The 15,353-nt window shown below is 44.1% G+C and overlaps 1 protein-coding gene across 24 annotated transcripts in view; it reads left to right on the top strand.

The window, feature by feature from the left end:
- The window catches only part of PAX2 (paired box 2), an 89,074-nt gene extending 73,721 nt beyond the window's left edge, over window positions 1–15,353 (top strand). For 8 of the 24 annotated variants that reach the window (XM_085554432.1, XM_085554429.1, XM_085554431.1 and 5 more), the window contains 4 exons: window positions 3,282–3,491; window positions 7,224–7,325; window positions 13,191–13,277; window positions 14,567–14,828. In XM_085554432.1, coding sequence (XP_085410558.1) covers window positions 3,282–3,491; window positions 7,224–7,325; window positions 13,191–13,277; window positions 14,567–14,688 — 521 coding nt within the window. In that variant the 3' untranslated portion in view covers window positions 14,689–14,828. Of the gene's footprint in view, window positions 1–3,281; window positions 3,492–7,223; window positions 7,326–13,190; window positions 13,278–14,547 lie in introns of those variants that run through there. The other 16 variants (XM_085554436.1, XM_015866839.3, XM_085554441.1 and 13 more) reach the window with 5 other exon arrangements.

Below are 15,353 nucleotides of genomic sequence, written 5' to 3'. Positions count from 1 at the left end.
CCCCACCCTGCTGACACTTTCAAATTTACCCTGCCATGACATTGGGTGATATTTTTTTGTTACTTATAAAGAAGGCTATTGTGTATCATTTAGAAGAAAGAGGAAGAGCTTTCTGCTCCCCTGGAGAGCGGCTGCACCTCATCCCATCCCCCACTCATGAGCAGGTCCATTTCCATACTAGTAAGACACTGTTAGATATTCTGGGTTGCCCAGTACCATCACATTGAGAGACTTGGAAGTACCATGAGAGCTGGCTTGCAGGTCCTAGCAGAACCTGGGATGGGGAAGGCCAAGCACAGAGCTTCTTTCCCTGTTCTCCATCCCATATACTAAATAAATAAATAAATAAATAAATAAATAAATAGAGACTGGAGAAAATCAGAAGTGAAAACAGAATCGGTGCAGCTGAAGTTTGAGGTGGTTAAAATGAAAAATGGGACTGTGTCACTCACAGGTGGAAAGACAGATCAATCAATTGATCTCGTCTGTTCTGACACAGTTTGAAGCTATAATTCACTGCTGGGGCAATTATTCCAGCACAGCAGGGGTGGGAGTTATATCAGACAGAATCCAGGTGCTTTCAGTCAGTGAAGAATTGGGCAACAGAAGGGTAAAATTCATAACTGCCACCCACCAGTAACAACGCATGGGATATAAACTATGTCCACACAGCTGCAGAGTGGAAACTGAACGACAGACATACAAATAGACATGGAGAACTCTGAGGTGTGGTTGCACATTTGCTGTCTCACCTCGCCCTCCTCTACTCTCTGCTTTTCTTAGAGAGTGCTCAGCAGCACTGCGTCCCAGTTCTCTTTGCCATCTTGCTCTTGACTTCTTTATCCCTCTGCACTAAGTGGTGCTGCGTCTGCAAGGTGTGAGGAATTTTTCTTCATAAGCCTTGATGTGTTCAAGAGAAGGCTGGGCTCATCTCTGCAGTGAGCCTGACAGGGGCTTTAACAGCCTCAGAGCACTGGGACAAATAGCTTCTGGTCCCTTAACCCTGCACAGCTTTGCAAGGCAAGGCCTGGCACTGTTGTTCCCATCGTGAGGGCTTTAGGAAGTCTTTCAGGCTGAAATCCTCTCTGTGGTGGCTGGGCAGAGCGGAAATCCAGGGGCTGGATCAGATTGGCCTAATGCTACAGCAGCTTAAGCGGTCTGTTTTACCAGAGATTATGGTTTCACTTACACAGAGCGCCTGAAAAATGCCACGGTTTAGGAAGGATTATAGCTGAAAATTCCATGCTTTAAAAGAGAAATAAAGCAGGGGAGGCACTAGGAAACCCAATGTGCCCAGGGGCTGCGCAAACAGGATTAACCTCTGCCCATAGCACCTTTTGCTTCTGCCCACCCACATTTCCCGCTTCCATCTTCTCCCCAACAGCTCCCTACACCTGCTGTCTCCTGCACGGTGCAGAGAGCAGCAAGGTGCCTGGAAAATGTCCAGAACCAATGTCTCCCCAGTTTATTTTGGTAGATTTGTACACAGTCTTGCCATCTGATGACAGTAGAGCCAGAAGAGAAATAGCTTTGGGGGTTATCCTTCTACTGGCTGGGCACTGGCTTACAAGAACTCACTCACGGGACTCTAGGACAGTATCCAATAGTAAAAAGCAGTGCCTGGAAGCTGATATGCTGCTTACTCTGATGACACTAATTAACTGCATAATAATTACCATAGACTCTAGCTTCTGCTCATCACATCCCTAAGAAAAGTTCCTTGTCCAACAGAACTTCCAATGGCAAAGAGGGAGAAGAAACAACAGTCCCCACTGAGCATACCAGAAGCTTCCCATACATAATCTAAACAAATGGGAATTATACATCTTTTGGCCAGAATTGATTCCCAGTCAACTGACCCATGACCATATGTCTTTCCTGCAAAGGAGTCCCACAGCTCACGGATCTTTGCTGGCCATCCAGGTTAGAGGCACTTGGAGGAGAACACAGATGGAAAATGATCAGTTTTGCTAGGTAACAAACCTTTGGAAACAAATGCCTCAGGATAAACAGCATTCACAGACAGAAACTGCCCAGCCCTTAATTGTTTAGGTGAGCACTGCAGCCTCACAATAACGTGCCTAGAGTCAGCTAAAGCCAGTTCTACTTTAATGAGGCCAGATTTATGATGTGTCTCATTTGTATCTCTGTATAGTTCAAAACCACCACAACTAACTTATATACCATTGGCAACACTTACCATCACGGCAGAGAGATGGCCTTTATTAATTGGCTTTGTTTACCTGAGGGTGGTTGGTTTGTGAGATGATTTGGACCACATGTGAGCATGTCATCCATGCTTCTCTCTCAGGTGTTTAAATACAGGACTCCATTGCTGCTGACCCAACAGTGCAGTATCATGCTTTAGGTCACAGAGTTCTACAATTCCCAGACCTGTTACCTGGGAGCTCAGTTAGGAACAACTTCAAAGCTGTATCTATTGTGCTTGTGCAAGTCTGCACAAAAGAAAATGAGATCTTGAATAAGTTTCCCACATTTTCTCTCCTCCAGCGTATCTCTTTATCAGCCTATCTGTCTGGCAACACTGTACTTTGGGAACTACCAGAGACAGTACTGAGTGCATGCCACTGTAAAAAAGATCAATTGATTATTTATCTATTTATATGTCTATTTAATGACACAGCTCAGTTTTTCATTTTAATCACTGCAAACTTCAGCTGCACCTCTTCAGTCAAAGCTTTTAAGGATCCTGACTTGACAAGCTTTGGCCATTACACCGAGCATACTCTTTAACAGATGCTCATAACCATGCTGCTCTCCTGGGGAAGATTACCTTGGGTTTGAAGAGACAAAGGGGTATAATTCCCTGGGCCAAACTGTGTGAGCATAGCATCGTCATGTGAGCACGAGAAAGCAGCAGGAAAGGGAGCACAGAAGCTTCAGAGCATTCTTCTCCTTCCCAACCCTATGCTTCTTCCTGTCCTCCCTCTCCTGCATGTTCCCTCCCACACTTCCCTGCATCCCATTCCTCCCATCCGCCACCGCACTCCATTTTCTCATACCCTGCTGCCCTGCAGAGGCATCACTGCAGACAGAGCCTAGCCCCCGGGTGCATTTACTGCTGTTGTCTCAGCACTGGCTCCTCTGATCTACTCCTAACCTTTTTTATTTTTATTTTTGTTTTTAAATTAATTTCCCTGTAGATTTTAACCACTTCATTTTCATTTACCCATTTTGTTCTTCCTCTCCTCCCTTCCCACCCTCCTCTTCCTCCCCCTGTTCCCTTTGTCTGTCTGTGTCCATCCCTTACCCTACCACAGAAAACCTCTCCTCTCCCCTCAGTATAAAGCAAGAGCCTCATGGAGCCTCTCTCACCCCTTTCACCCCCACCACGCCGGTCGGCTCTGGGCAGGCTGAGCTTCAGCCCTTCCACATGACCCTTTCAGACGATGCGTCCACGCCTTGCTACAGTGCCTTCCTTCACCATGGTGCCCACTTTGGGCAGTCCAGCAGCCAGCCTCTGATAGCAGGTAACCGGCTTTGGCCACAAACTCAGTGGGGATGCTGCAGGCAAGGGGGTCAGTTTCACCTGACGGGGAGACCAGTCAATGCTGCAAGCTCTTTGAGTGCAAGTGGGAAGCAGAGCAATGGTGTTCTGGTTCTGTGTATGCAGCATGTGTTCTCAGCTCCATGGAGAGTCACAGGGAGATTTCATGCCTGTCCTTCATTTTTGCAGAATAAGATGGGGGAAAAAAAGCTGTAACAGCATAAAAGTGACTGGGTGTCCCACCTGGATGGGTTTGGGGCTTAGTAGGGAAATATTTGTACAGCAAAATCCTGCATTGTCTCCATAACCATAACGCCCCTGTGTACAGTGGGCCCAGCAAGGCTTCTGTGCACTAGCCTAAGGTAGATGATTGAAGCTTGACTAAGTTAGCCAGCCCTGAGACTGCTAGCATGGTTGTTCAGCATGGTTTGTGAAATCTACCAAGTGAGAGCAGCATGCAGTCTATAGGTGAGCAGTGCCCCAGTTGCACTGTGAGCTGCACTGAGGCAGCTGCTTCACTGGCACCTTCACGTGACAGACCAGGCAGTCAAAAGGCATGGTCTGAATGTCATGACCAGAAAGGGATGGTTAGAGACTCTGAAGTCTTACAGCCAAGTGCATAGAGAACTGTGGTAGTGGCCTTCAAGAGAAGGACAGAAGCAGGTAGCAAAAATGAAGCACTTAGGAGCAGCAAGCTGGAGGGCAGGAAGGAGAGCAGAGTTTAAGGTGGGTACAAGGGGAGTTCCTGTGTGAGGTGACTGAAGTGTCATTGCTGCAGAAGCTCAGAGGTGGCTTGGATGAAATAGTGACAATCTTTTCAGGTGACAACTGAGAGTGTTGTCACTCCACTGCCACAGAACTTAATTTGGGCAAGTTCTTCAGAATGCAGACCAGAGTTCCACAGTGCTCAAGAAACATATATTACCTCTGCCTCTTTCATGTTCCTATCATTTTTTCTCTTTTGACCTAACATCCTGCCTTTGTCATCTTAGATGATATCTGCATTTCCAAACCTCCCTGTAGGACAGTAGCAAGCAACTACAGAAAAGAATTTTATGTTCATAGCACTGTCCAAATCTTACTGCAGCCAATAAAAGCCCCTAAGCTCCAGGTATTCCTTTAAGCCAGGGCTTATACTGACAGATTCACTCCAACAATGCGCTTCAGTGGGGATGCTGTCATATATGACCACCCTCTAAGCTAGGAGGCACTGTGTTTCAGGAGAGGAACTTGCCTTAGGACCTTTATGGAGAATTAGACTTGGAAGAAAGTGTTCAAAAGCTCAAAGAAAGGCAGGGTGATGAAGATGCAGTTCTCATTCAGAAGGCTCTAGGAGAAAGAAGGGTGACTAGAACTGGAAGCGTGCTATGAAGCAGGACAAATGCTAGTTTTGCCATAACCCTCCAGTACAAGAATTTAATGATCTTGTTTACCTGCTAGTAACGGGAGGAGGCAATGGAAGGGGTTGTTTCTATATCACAGTACTTAAGAGTCCCTCTGCAGGACTCTTACTCGCGTCAGTGATACTGTACTTGCTTGTTATCTTCAAGACTGGGATTTTGACAGGTGATCACTTCCCAGCAAATCTTCCACACTGCATTTTGAATACCAGCCTCTGTAAGCTCACATCTGAATAAAAACACAGGGGCGTATGTGCACAGATTGGGTAGCAGAGTGAGTGTGTATGGATTCCCACCTGAATGGAAGTGTCAAAATGAATTAATTATGCCTGTTACTACATAATGTTCTCTCTAACTTCTCGGTGACACTGTTTTCTCACTCATCACCTGCCATTACATCTCAGACTAGTGAATATAGAAAACCGAAAATACATGAATTTGAAGCACAACATTTTCTTCCCTTAAAATAATGTGAGAAAAAAAGAACTGCACTTAGTAGGTGTTAGTCATACTGATTAAGGTGCAACTACAAATCACCAAAGCATCAGTGGTGATAAAAGAGTAGAAGAGTGTAGAATATAAATCCTCAAAGCATTATATATTTATTTTTATCAATATTGGGGAGTGGCTGGAAAACAGTTCGATCTCTGTCTAGCAGTTCTGTGGCCATTATCTTATACAAAGTGAGTGAGGAATGTCAGCTGTGGCTCAGGAATCTCTTCAGGGAGAAAGAACTTACTTTTCTTTTTCTGTGAGCAAATCAGCTCAGCAATCTTTAGTCAAGATCTACAAAAGCAATGACACTGCTTTAGCCCACCTAATGCTGAAGAAATTTCCTCCCCCAGGGGTAATTCTCTACCTTGACTTTGTTTTCACTCTGCCATGTAACCATTACTTATTTCTGACACCCCTGACAACATCCATGCTTGTTCCAGGGCCTGCTTACCACTCACTGTTCTGCCCTAGTCAAGCTAAAGCAATTCTTATTCTTCCAATCACACATCACAGCACAATTCCAGTGATTACAGTGTTGTGAGTGGGACATCCTTAAGCTGTCACACTTCCAAAGCTAAATCAGACTCCAGCTCTCTAAGAATAGACAGTAAGGGCATCACTTCAGAAAGGAGCAACAAATGGCACAAACTTCTTGGTGAGCTACAGCTCACCCAGGGAACATAGGGCACATGAAAGGCTTTGCCTTTGGATGGCTGGAACAGGTTGAGATCTCAATGGACAACACTGGAGGTTGAGCTGTAAATCTCCCAGCAGCTGCAGGAGAAAGATTATCTTAATTTATTTAGCGCACCCCCCCCCCCCCCTTTTTTTTTTTTCTTTTTTCTTTTTGGTTTTGGCTTGAAACTCCCAGCAGCTTCTGAGATGATTTCAATTCATTTAAATGCAATAAGCACTAACAGCAAAATGCCCTTCTGGCTGGCCCATTTTCAGGCTAACCAGTCCAAATGAGGAAATGCCTCTGGCATCAACCAAGGAGTCTCCAGCTGCACTTCCTAAGAGATGAAAAATAAACTACAATCATCCACTTGGCCCACACCCCTTTCTACATCGTTGGGGGAGAGAAGATACCAAGACTTGGAGAACAATTCACAAAATCTTGTATCTGTGATAAAAATGAAGTGAGACTCAAATTAATTTGCACGATTCCATTATTATATATTACACCAGCACCTGGAAGGTGTCCAACAAGTACTGATCTCACAGAAAGCACTGTGCAAATGTACTGGGAACCTGCCCTTGCACCAAAGAGTTTGCAGCATAAAAAGAAGCACAGACAGGTGAAGTGACTTGCCTAAAAGCATCAGCAGGTGAACGGCAAGAGATGGGAACAGAGACAGGCACAGAAAACACTTGGATCCCTTTCTAGTGCCTTACACATCGATCATGCCCTTAGGCAACATCACCACGTTTTTGGAACTGCATCGACAGCTTATAGAAGGGACCTCAGCTACTCTGACAATTAATGTGCTGCCATTCTCCATTAAGCTTAGGGCCATTTTGATTTAGCTAAAACAGATCCAACATTTCCAATGGGCTAAAAAAAAATGACAGTGTAAACAAATTCTTTTGAGCCTCACAGTGCTAAGTTTTAATATTCAACCTTACAGCCTAAGATCAAAAGTGCCACAGTCTTTCCCCAGAATTTTCAGTGGAAGGTCAGCACATACATGCCGCAGGCTGCACAGCACTTGCCCAACAAACTGCTAGTCAAATGATGGTGGGACAAAACGTTGACATCAAATCAATATCGAATGATCCTATCTCTTCTGATCCCCTGTTCCAATTCTTTCCTTTTTCAGGTCGTGATATGGCAAGCACTACCTTGCCTGGCTACCCACCCCATGTTCCCCCAACTGGACAAGGCAGCTACCCAACCTCAACTCTGGCAGGAATGGTTCCTGGTAAGTCCAGAATTCAGTAATGGTTCATGAGTGTTTGAACAGTATACCAGCAGTGTAACAGCTTTCACAGTTGGCTTTGTTATTGCTATGCCGCCACTGAAGTCTATTCTTTTCACAAAGAATATGCCAGGTGCCTATAACCAAAGTAGCTCACCACCCATTCTGCAATGTATGTCTTTCCCCTGGTAACTGATTCACTGCTGCTATGGGCAACTAGCTATCTATAACCTGTGCCAATTAATTGGTAATTAATTAACCTTAGTATTCATTAACTAATGTAATTATATTTCAATGATCCGTGCAGATTATTATGTACTGCTCATGGCTTGGGATATTCAGGTGTTCACTAACTTGGGGTAACAACTTACGTCTGTCTAAAGGCAGGGCTTCAAACTGCAGACTGTCAATGGTAATTTAAGACCTGCAGTTTTTGAAGACCTACTGTCCACAGCCTGAACTAGCTAAGAGCTCAGCAATGATTAACAGCATTTCAGGAGAAACTAACTATTCACTTTCAACAGCCAGCAGCTTACCCACTTCCCATTTATATGACAGTGCCTCCAGCTCAAGAAACTATCTACCTAATCCTACACTGCAAGGCAAAGTGTTCCTTTGCCACCCAAATCCTTGCAAGAAATACCCTCTTTTGGCAAATGTCTTGAGTAATACTGCCCAGGGTATGGGGAGATCAAGGGATCATTTACCCTTGAAAAATTGAGAAGGTTTTCCCACAGTCTCTACTCCCCAATTCTCAGATGACAGCTAGCCCAAGTAGATAAATGAAGAGGCAGGATTTTCATTTCTCAGCCACAGTAGCTCAGGACTCAAGACTTCATCTGCCACTGATTTCTGCTTATGGGAGCTGCAATAGCTAATGAGCTGGTAGAGTCTGTTCTGCAACCTCTGCTACCAGAGGAATGATTCAGACAGCAACTGTGAGGTGTAGCAGCAGAAAGCTGATTATAGAAAGCTTTTAGATCACTGCAAAATGATTTCCAGGGTTTGTGAGTCTAATTTAACCCTCATCCAAACCTTGAAATAGCCAGCTAAACAAGCACATGCTGCAGAGCACAGTTAATCAGTGAAAATATCACCAATAGGGAATGTTGTAGGTCAGCCTTAACACCTTTAAATGACAAATCACTGCTTATATATCACAAAGTACTGGTTAATACCTATGGTCACGTCCCACAGCTAGCAATATGCCTACTGCTTGTGATCCTAAGGCATATAAAAATCTCTTGGACTATGCTGTAACCTCCACATCAGGCAAAGACAGTGAATGGGTACCCTTTATAACCCTCACTTCAGTCCCTCAGTATAGATGACTGCTGAATTTTTGGGCTGTTGCAGTGTTTGCAAAACTCAAGGCATCCTCTTCTACACTGAGTTTTTCAGAGAGATGGTTTAAACTCCACTTGGCTCCAGAATCAGAGGAGCACTATGATGATACAAATCAATTTTAAAAAGCAGTCAGTAACAGTAATCAGATTCAGTTTACAACATACCTGTCAGTCATAGTTCATAGGTCACGCCACACAGAAGTTATTGGTAGCACTAAAAACAGATGACTCTTTGAATACTTATTTCTAAACCACAGGCTCTTCTCAACTTTTAACACACAGGATCTCATGTTCAGTGTCTGCTATGTAATTTTAACACCCTCAATACAAGAATGATTCTGACGCCTAAACTGGGACAAAGATCTTGAGACTGCTAATCACAGGGATCATTTATCCAAGAACAGGAGATTTGTTGCAGAGGTTAATTAGCGTAAGACAAGAGTGTCTCTAGAAACACAGAGATACTGAAACAAAAAAACCCCACCAAAATCAAAGCACTAGGAATAGAATGATGAAGAAGAAAGTTGAGTTATACTCCAAAGAGATTATAATTCAAGTCTAACAGACATCTTTACATTAGAAATGATGCCCAGATTCAGTCATAGAAAGTCTTCCTGTGGCCTGCTCAGGCATCCTACATTAGTTACTGCATCTTCCTACATAGCACTGAGTCCTGGCTGTGCTGGTCAGGCCCCACTGGTCAGCCCCAGCCTGGCAGCCCTTCTGTTCCTGTCTTCTTATGTGATGGGAGCCAACAAGCTGGAGATAAAGAGGTTTCCTGGGGAGGGACATCAGATCAGCTTTAATGGGTCACACTGCAGGTATCTTCAGCCAGTGCTCTCTGTCAGAGACCAAAAGTGAATCCTGGGAAGAGTGTAAGAGTAAAGCAAGCCAGTATCAGCTCTTTCTCGAAAGATCTCTCTGCCTCCAATGAGTTGCAGCTCAGAGACTTTCTAAGGCAGTTAGTATCTTCCTGTTTAATACTAAACACTCTGGACAGAATTTATCTCCACAATCTTAAGCGGTGCCTCTTGAACCAATATAAGCCTTTAATGTCTGTAGCAGCCTATGGCAAAAAGTTCTGTAGCTTAACGGAGTGTTGTGTGAAAACTACCTCCCTCATTTGTTCTGAACACGCCACCTGCTAGGCTCACTTCATGCCTCATAGTTTCTGTATTAGAAGACTGAACGTACCAAGATTTAAATACAGATACCAAGAAATACCGCTAGTAAAGGTTCCCAGAGTGCAGACTACACAGAATATGGGCCTCATGAGATCGATCCTCTGTGCTTGCTGCTAAGCGTCCATGCTGAAAAGGGAAAACAAAGCTGCACATCACCAGTGGTTTGCTATGTGCCTATGGGCCAAAAAGACCAAGAGCCAGAGCTTTAGGCATATCAGAAATATGAAGCAAGGGATTATCTTTAAGGAAAACACTGACAGGAAAACAAACATCATTGTCCAGCTATAAGTGAATGTGAGAAAGAAGCTCTATTTTCCCTAAATAAAGGCTCTAAGCTAAAAGCAGAACCTGGCCAGAAAGCAGAATTTCCAACTCATGCAAAATTCAGATTTTTTGACATTTGTTTTCATCTTGCATTGGAATGAGGACTCAGAATCTTGAAATTGTTCAATTTGCAAACATCAGGATGAAACATTTCAATAATGACAACATGTTCTAGATGTCAGGGCATATTAAAATAATAGAAGAGTTGAAAGGAAATTAAATGAGATGAGAAAGGCAAAATGAAACAAAACAAGGAAGTCGAAATATAAAGCTTTGTTTCAATTTGCAATCATTTCAGAACTTTTCCTTCCAAAACTCCACTGAGTTGACAAGCTCATGCAAAACATTTCCATTTCGATGAGACAGCATTTTCCAGCAGGAAGCAGTTACTGAAAAGATTGACCAGTGCCAACTATAGCTTTTCTGTTCAACCCATGACAGCCCTTCAGTAGTGTTCTCTTTATGTAGAGAAGAGCTTGCCTCCATCAGCTGTACATCCATGCAGCATGGTCAGTCATGCATGCCTCTATCTCAGAGGTCTACACACATGATGTGGCAAGATACATGTCCTGCATTTGCCCACTGTTTCAAGTTACTCAGTAATTACTCAGTAATACTGGAAATGTAGACCTGCAAAAGCAGGGGTTAGTCACTCAGAGAAGGATGAAATCTGTGCATCTGAGAAGTGCTTCCTGCAAAGGCAACAAGAGCACTTTGATCCCTGCCTCACTTCTTCCACTTTCCCAGAAAGGCCATCAAGTTTCTGCAAACAGTTTTGGTGAAGTGAGCATTCTCTGAAAGGAACTGCAGTTTACATAGTGCAGCACAGAGCCTGCAGAGGGCTGGTGATGGCAACGGCAGGGAGTCGTTAAACAGAATCCAATGTTGATGAGGAAATTACACTTGTTTCATTAGTGATCGGGGAAGGCAATAGCTCAGTTCCTCTTGGTCACAGTTGAGCTCAAAAGCTCATTATCCTGCTGCATGCATGCTTTCACTCCTCGTCAATAAACACTGTTTCCAGTGGCTGCCCTCTCTCCTCCCTGGCTCTCCATAGCTGGGGCTCTTTCTCCTCTACTTAACCCGTGCTTTAGGAATGCTATAAACAGTTTAGGGTGACAACTAGGAAGAAGGTGAGACAGAAACCTTGAAACATCAGAACTTCTTGATGTGGAGAAGTTAACTCTATGTGAGGCATTTCAAAGCAGTAATTCTCATCTGTGTTGGGTTTTTTTCCCCCTTCTTTGAGGTCAAATTCATCCAACCATACCCCACAAATGGTTAGTGGTAGAGGTAAGCCTGGACTACGCATTGCTTTTTGCCTTTGTATCCTACTCCAGGGCATCTTAGTCACAAGAAAAGGCTTCACCTATTCCTTCCCAGCTACCTGTTCAGATTTTCAGTGCAGAATGTTTCTAGATATGGAAACATGCTGAGTTATTGTCACTAAAACAATGTTTATTAAGGCCTGTCATATGAAATACATTTTTATGCTGAAACTAAAAACTACTGTAAAGGAGCTTTGGATGGTAATTGGTTTTGAAACACACACTTGCTACTTTGGTTATTGTTCTGAGCACCTTTAAAGGACCCAGCGGGACAGATCCTCCATGAGTTTAAATCACTGCAAATACACCAGCTTCAACAGTCTTCACTTCTACCATCTGAGAATACACATTTTTTTGCTTTAACTCTCCTGTGAAGGGAGATTTGCAGAGATTACAGTATAATTAATTGATGTTTCTTTGGTAATTGCAACACGGGCATCCAGCGCATCTTGCACTGCCTCCTTTTCATGTTCCATGGCATGTAGCAGGGACCCCAGCTGCTCTCCCAATACTTCTTTGTTCTCCACACACCCTTTGGAGCAGACCAGAAGCTACGTCATGCTGTGCACTCATTGCCTTGTGAGCACACAATGCCTTTCAGATGTCACCCACTGCATCAAATTGAGTCAGATAAGGAAATTTTTTTTTTCTTAACAGAATCATAGGTTTTTGGTTTGTTTGTTTGTTTAAGTTATTGGAGATTTCTTTATTTAGAAAGCAGAACCACGCCTACTCAGTTCCCAAACACAATTCCTGTAGCCCTGCACAGACAGCTATAAAACAAAGAGATCCAGCTCCTTATGCATGATAAAATGTTTAAGAAGACTACAGCGTTCAAACCTTGGTTCGGAGTCTTATTAGACCATAAAGTTCACAGCTAGTGTGGGCTGGGCCTCATTTGCCAAATGTGAAGAGGGATCCATAGCCCAGCTTGTCTTCCAGATTCAAGATAGCACCTAATGTGGCAACCATCAGAAATTTCTTTTCTGGAACTGAAATACAAAGAGTATTTCTCTGTAACTCACTGATTAGTCATAAATGCAGGTCTCTGAATCACTTTTATGACTAACATAGTCAAAGAACAAGAAAAAAAGAGTGATTCATGTGTTTTCTATTTTGTTTTATATTTAATCCTACCCTCCCCTCAGAACAGCTCCAGCAACAAGCTCAACCAATATGCTTCAATACCCTCAGTACCCCAAAGACAAAACTTAGCCATAAGCACTGACAGCAACAGCCCTGCTAATTCTCAGTTTACTGAGAGACTTGCATACCTTAAAGCTCCCATCCCATTTCTTGACACAGATTCTATTTAAAAGAAAGCTGATAGATACAGAAAAAGCTTGTATATGTAATCATTCTTCAATATGAGTATCAGAAATCAGAAGGCCAAGAAAAGTAAACCAGTTCATATATTATTTGTATTTTTGAAATATATTGTTTTAAACTAATTTCTTCCTTTTGAGGTCAATCTCTTGATTTTTAATTGTATAGATAAGCAACACTGCACACAGAGTGCACAAGACCTACGGTGACCTGAAGGGCACGGCCCCAGCTGGGCAAGGAAGCTACATACACTGGTTTTTCTGATGGTATATGGATTCAACATGAGCACAGGCTTGATGAAACAGCAGACATAAATCTTCATTCTTAACTGTATTTCACAACTTCCTTGATTTCTTGCAGGGAGCGAGTTCTCAGGGAATCCCTACAGCCACCCTCAGTACACAACCTACAATGAGGCCTGGCGGTTCAGCAACCCTGCATTACTAAGTGAGTACCTCTTTGCCACCGCACCCCCCAGCTTCGTGCTCCTTCTGTTTGTCTCTTTGTTTTCTTTTCTTTGTTTGTTTGTTTCTGAAAAGGGCTTTCAAGTACTTGGCCAGGGGAAGGGTCTTTTCCCCCACTCTCTAGTCCAGTGTCTAGATGGGTATATAGATCTCATGCATTGGTTCTGAAGCCAGTTCTTTCTTGAGATCATTCAGAATTCCTGCTCAGGTCTGTCCTCTTGGGCTACATCCACAGTTTAACCCAGACCAGATCAGAAGCTAAATTCAAGTTCTGCTACTCTCTCCAGCTGCAATTAACGTCCACTCAAGGTCCAATCAAAAACCCAGATGAGCTTTTACTCCTCTCCCAAGCTAACCCCAGAGGCCTTTGCTGGAGACCTGGATATTCAGTGGGAGTTCTTGTAAGACCAGATGGAACACTGTCTAGAATGGGAGACAGTCTTCAGCACTGCATCTCTAATTGCCAGTAGGTTTTCCTTGCAGGAATATATCCATCTGTAGTGACTCTAATATGACCAGAAAAAGTCAGGTCTTTTTGCAGAGGGGAAAAAAATTCTCATCGGATCTTCTAACACAACATCTCTTTGCAAGAAAATAGGAGGATATTTATTATATGTAAAATAAATCAGCTGTGATTATTAACTACACATTTACAGAGGTTTAACAACTGGATAATAGATGCACTTTTATTCCAGTGCTGTTAAACCTCAGTAAATGCAATCTTAATAATCGATCACTATTTAACATACATTCAATAACTGTCTAGAGAGCTTTCATCCCATGTGTGATGAAAATCCCAAGTATTAGACAAAGTAATTTTGTTCCCTTTCCCCTCCTGCCTTTAAAACTGGCCCACCATACCTTACCAGACACACTCAGCATATGCTGAGCACTCCCTTGGTGCACTCAACCAAGAACGGGGTATTTCTGTTCAGTGCTTGATGCCTCCCTCTCAGCTCCTCACTGATGTTCAGATGGTCCAAAAGCACCTTCCCACAGAGGGTCTCCACATCCAGGGGCCTTGGTAACCTCTTTTCGCTGAAGCATGACCTTGGCCAGCCTCCGCTGACTGCCTCTCACTGACCCCTGCCACAGCCAAGTCTCCAAGGTTCTTTCTTTTGCTCCCTTTCCTTTTCCTCGTTTCCTTTTATTTTGTTTTTAGTTCTCGTTCGTTTCTTTTCTTTGTTTTATTTTTTATTTTTTTACTGTTTGTCCTTTCAACCAGTCCATTCTTCTCCTGTGTTAACTTTCAGGTTCCCCTTATTATTATAGTGCCACATCCCGGGGCTCCGCACCTCCCACTGCTGCCGCTGCCTATGACCGCCACTAGCTACCATGGAAACCACATGAAACTGCAGGGTGACAGCTTAGGCCTCCATATTGTACCTGTCTGACCCATCCCTCCGCCCCTGGGAAGGTGAAGAGAGCCTCGCCGTGCCTCCCCGATGCGCACCTCCCTCTCCACCGCTCCAAGCGCTCACCATGCCAGACTGAGAACTCCGTTCTCCCTGCATCCCCCTGCACCCTGAGGCACCTCAGGAGCCTTCCACAGCACCTCGGCACAGCTCGACCTCCTGCACTCCCAAGACTTGAGGGGAACTGGCAGCCATTGCCTTGTGGGACCCCATTCTCCTGGGAGCGGTATGGGCAGGGGGAAGCAGGGAGACAGCTGCTCACAAAACACTGATCCCCAAAGATACGCTCCTCTGTGGTGAACTCTTCAGAATGCGTAACCTGTCTGTGGCCATCACCCTGTTTCCCAGGATGGAAGGAACAGCCTGGCTACAGCAGAGATGGTGGCACTAAGCCCTGCCCATCTGGCAAACAAGAGAAGGACCAAGTGACTTTCTGTTACTCCCCACGCACCTCATCCCACCCCCCGGCATGGCTCCTGGCGCTGGCTGCGCCCTGCGCGGTGCCCTTGAGGCCAGAGCTGGGCTGAACCTCACTCACACCCACAACTTCTGTGACACACAATCAGCTCAGACAGGAGGATGGAGCAACAATTACAAACCAACCGACGAAATGAAGAAATATATAAATAGATATATAAATATAA

Source organism: Coturnix japonica, chromosome 8, assembly GCF_054131305.1.
Source record: "Coturnix japonica strain WE chromosome 8, WE-NBRP24, whole genome shotgun sequence".
Lineage (NCBI taxonomy): Eukaryota > Metazoa > Chordata > Aves > Galliformes > Phasianidae > Coturnix > Coturnix japonica.
This window is presented reverse-complemented; position numbering and strand designations above follow the sequence as displayed.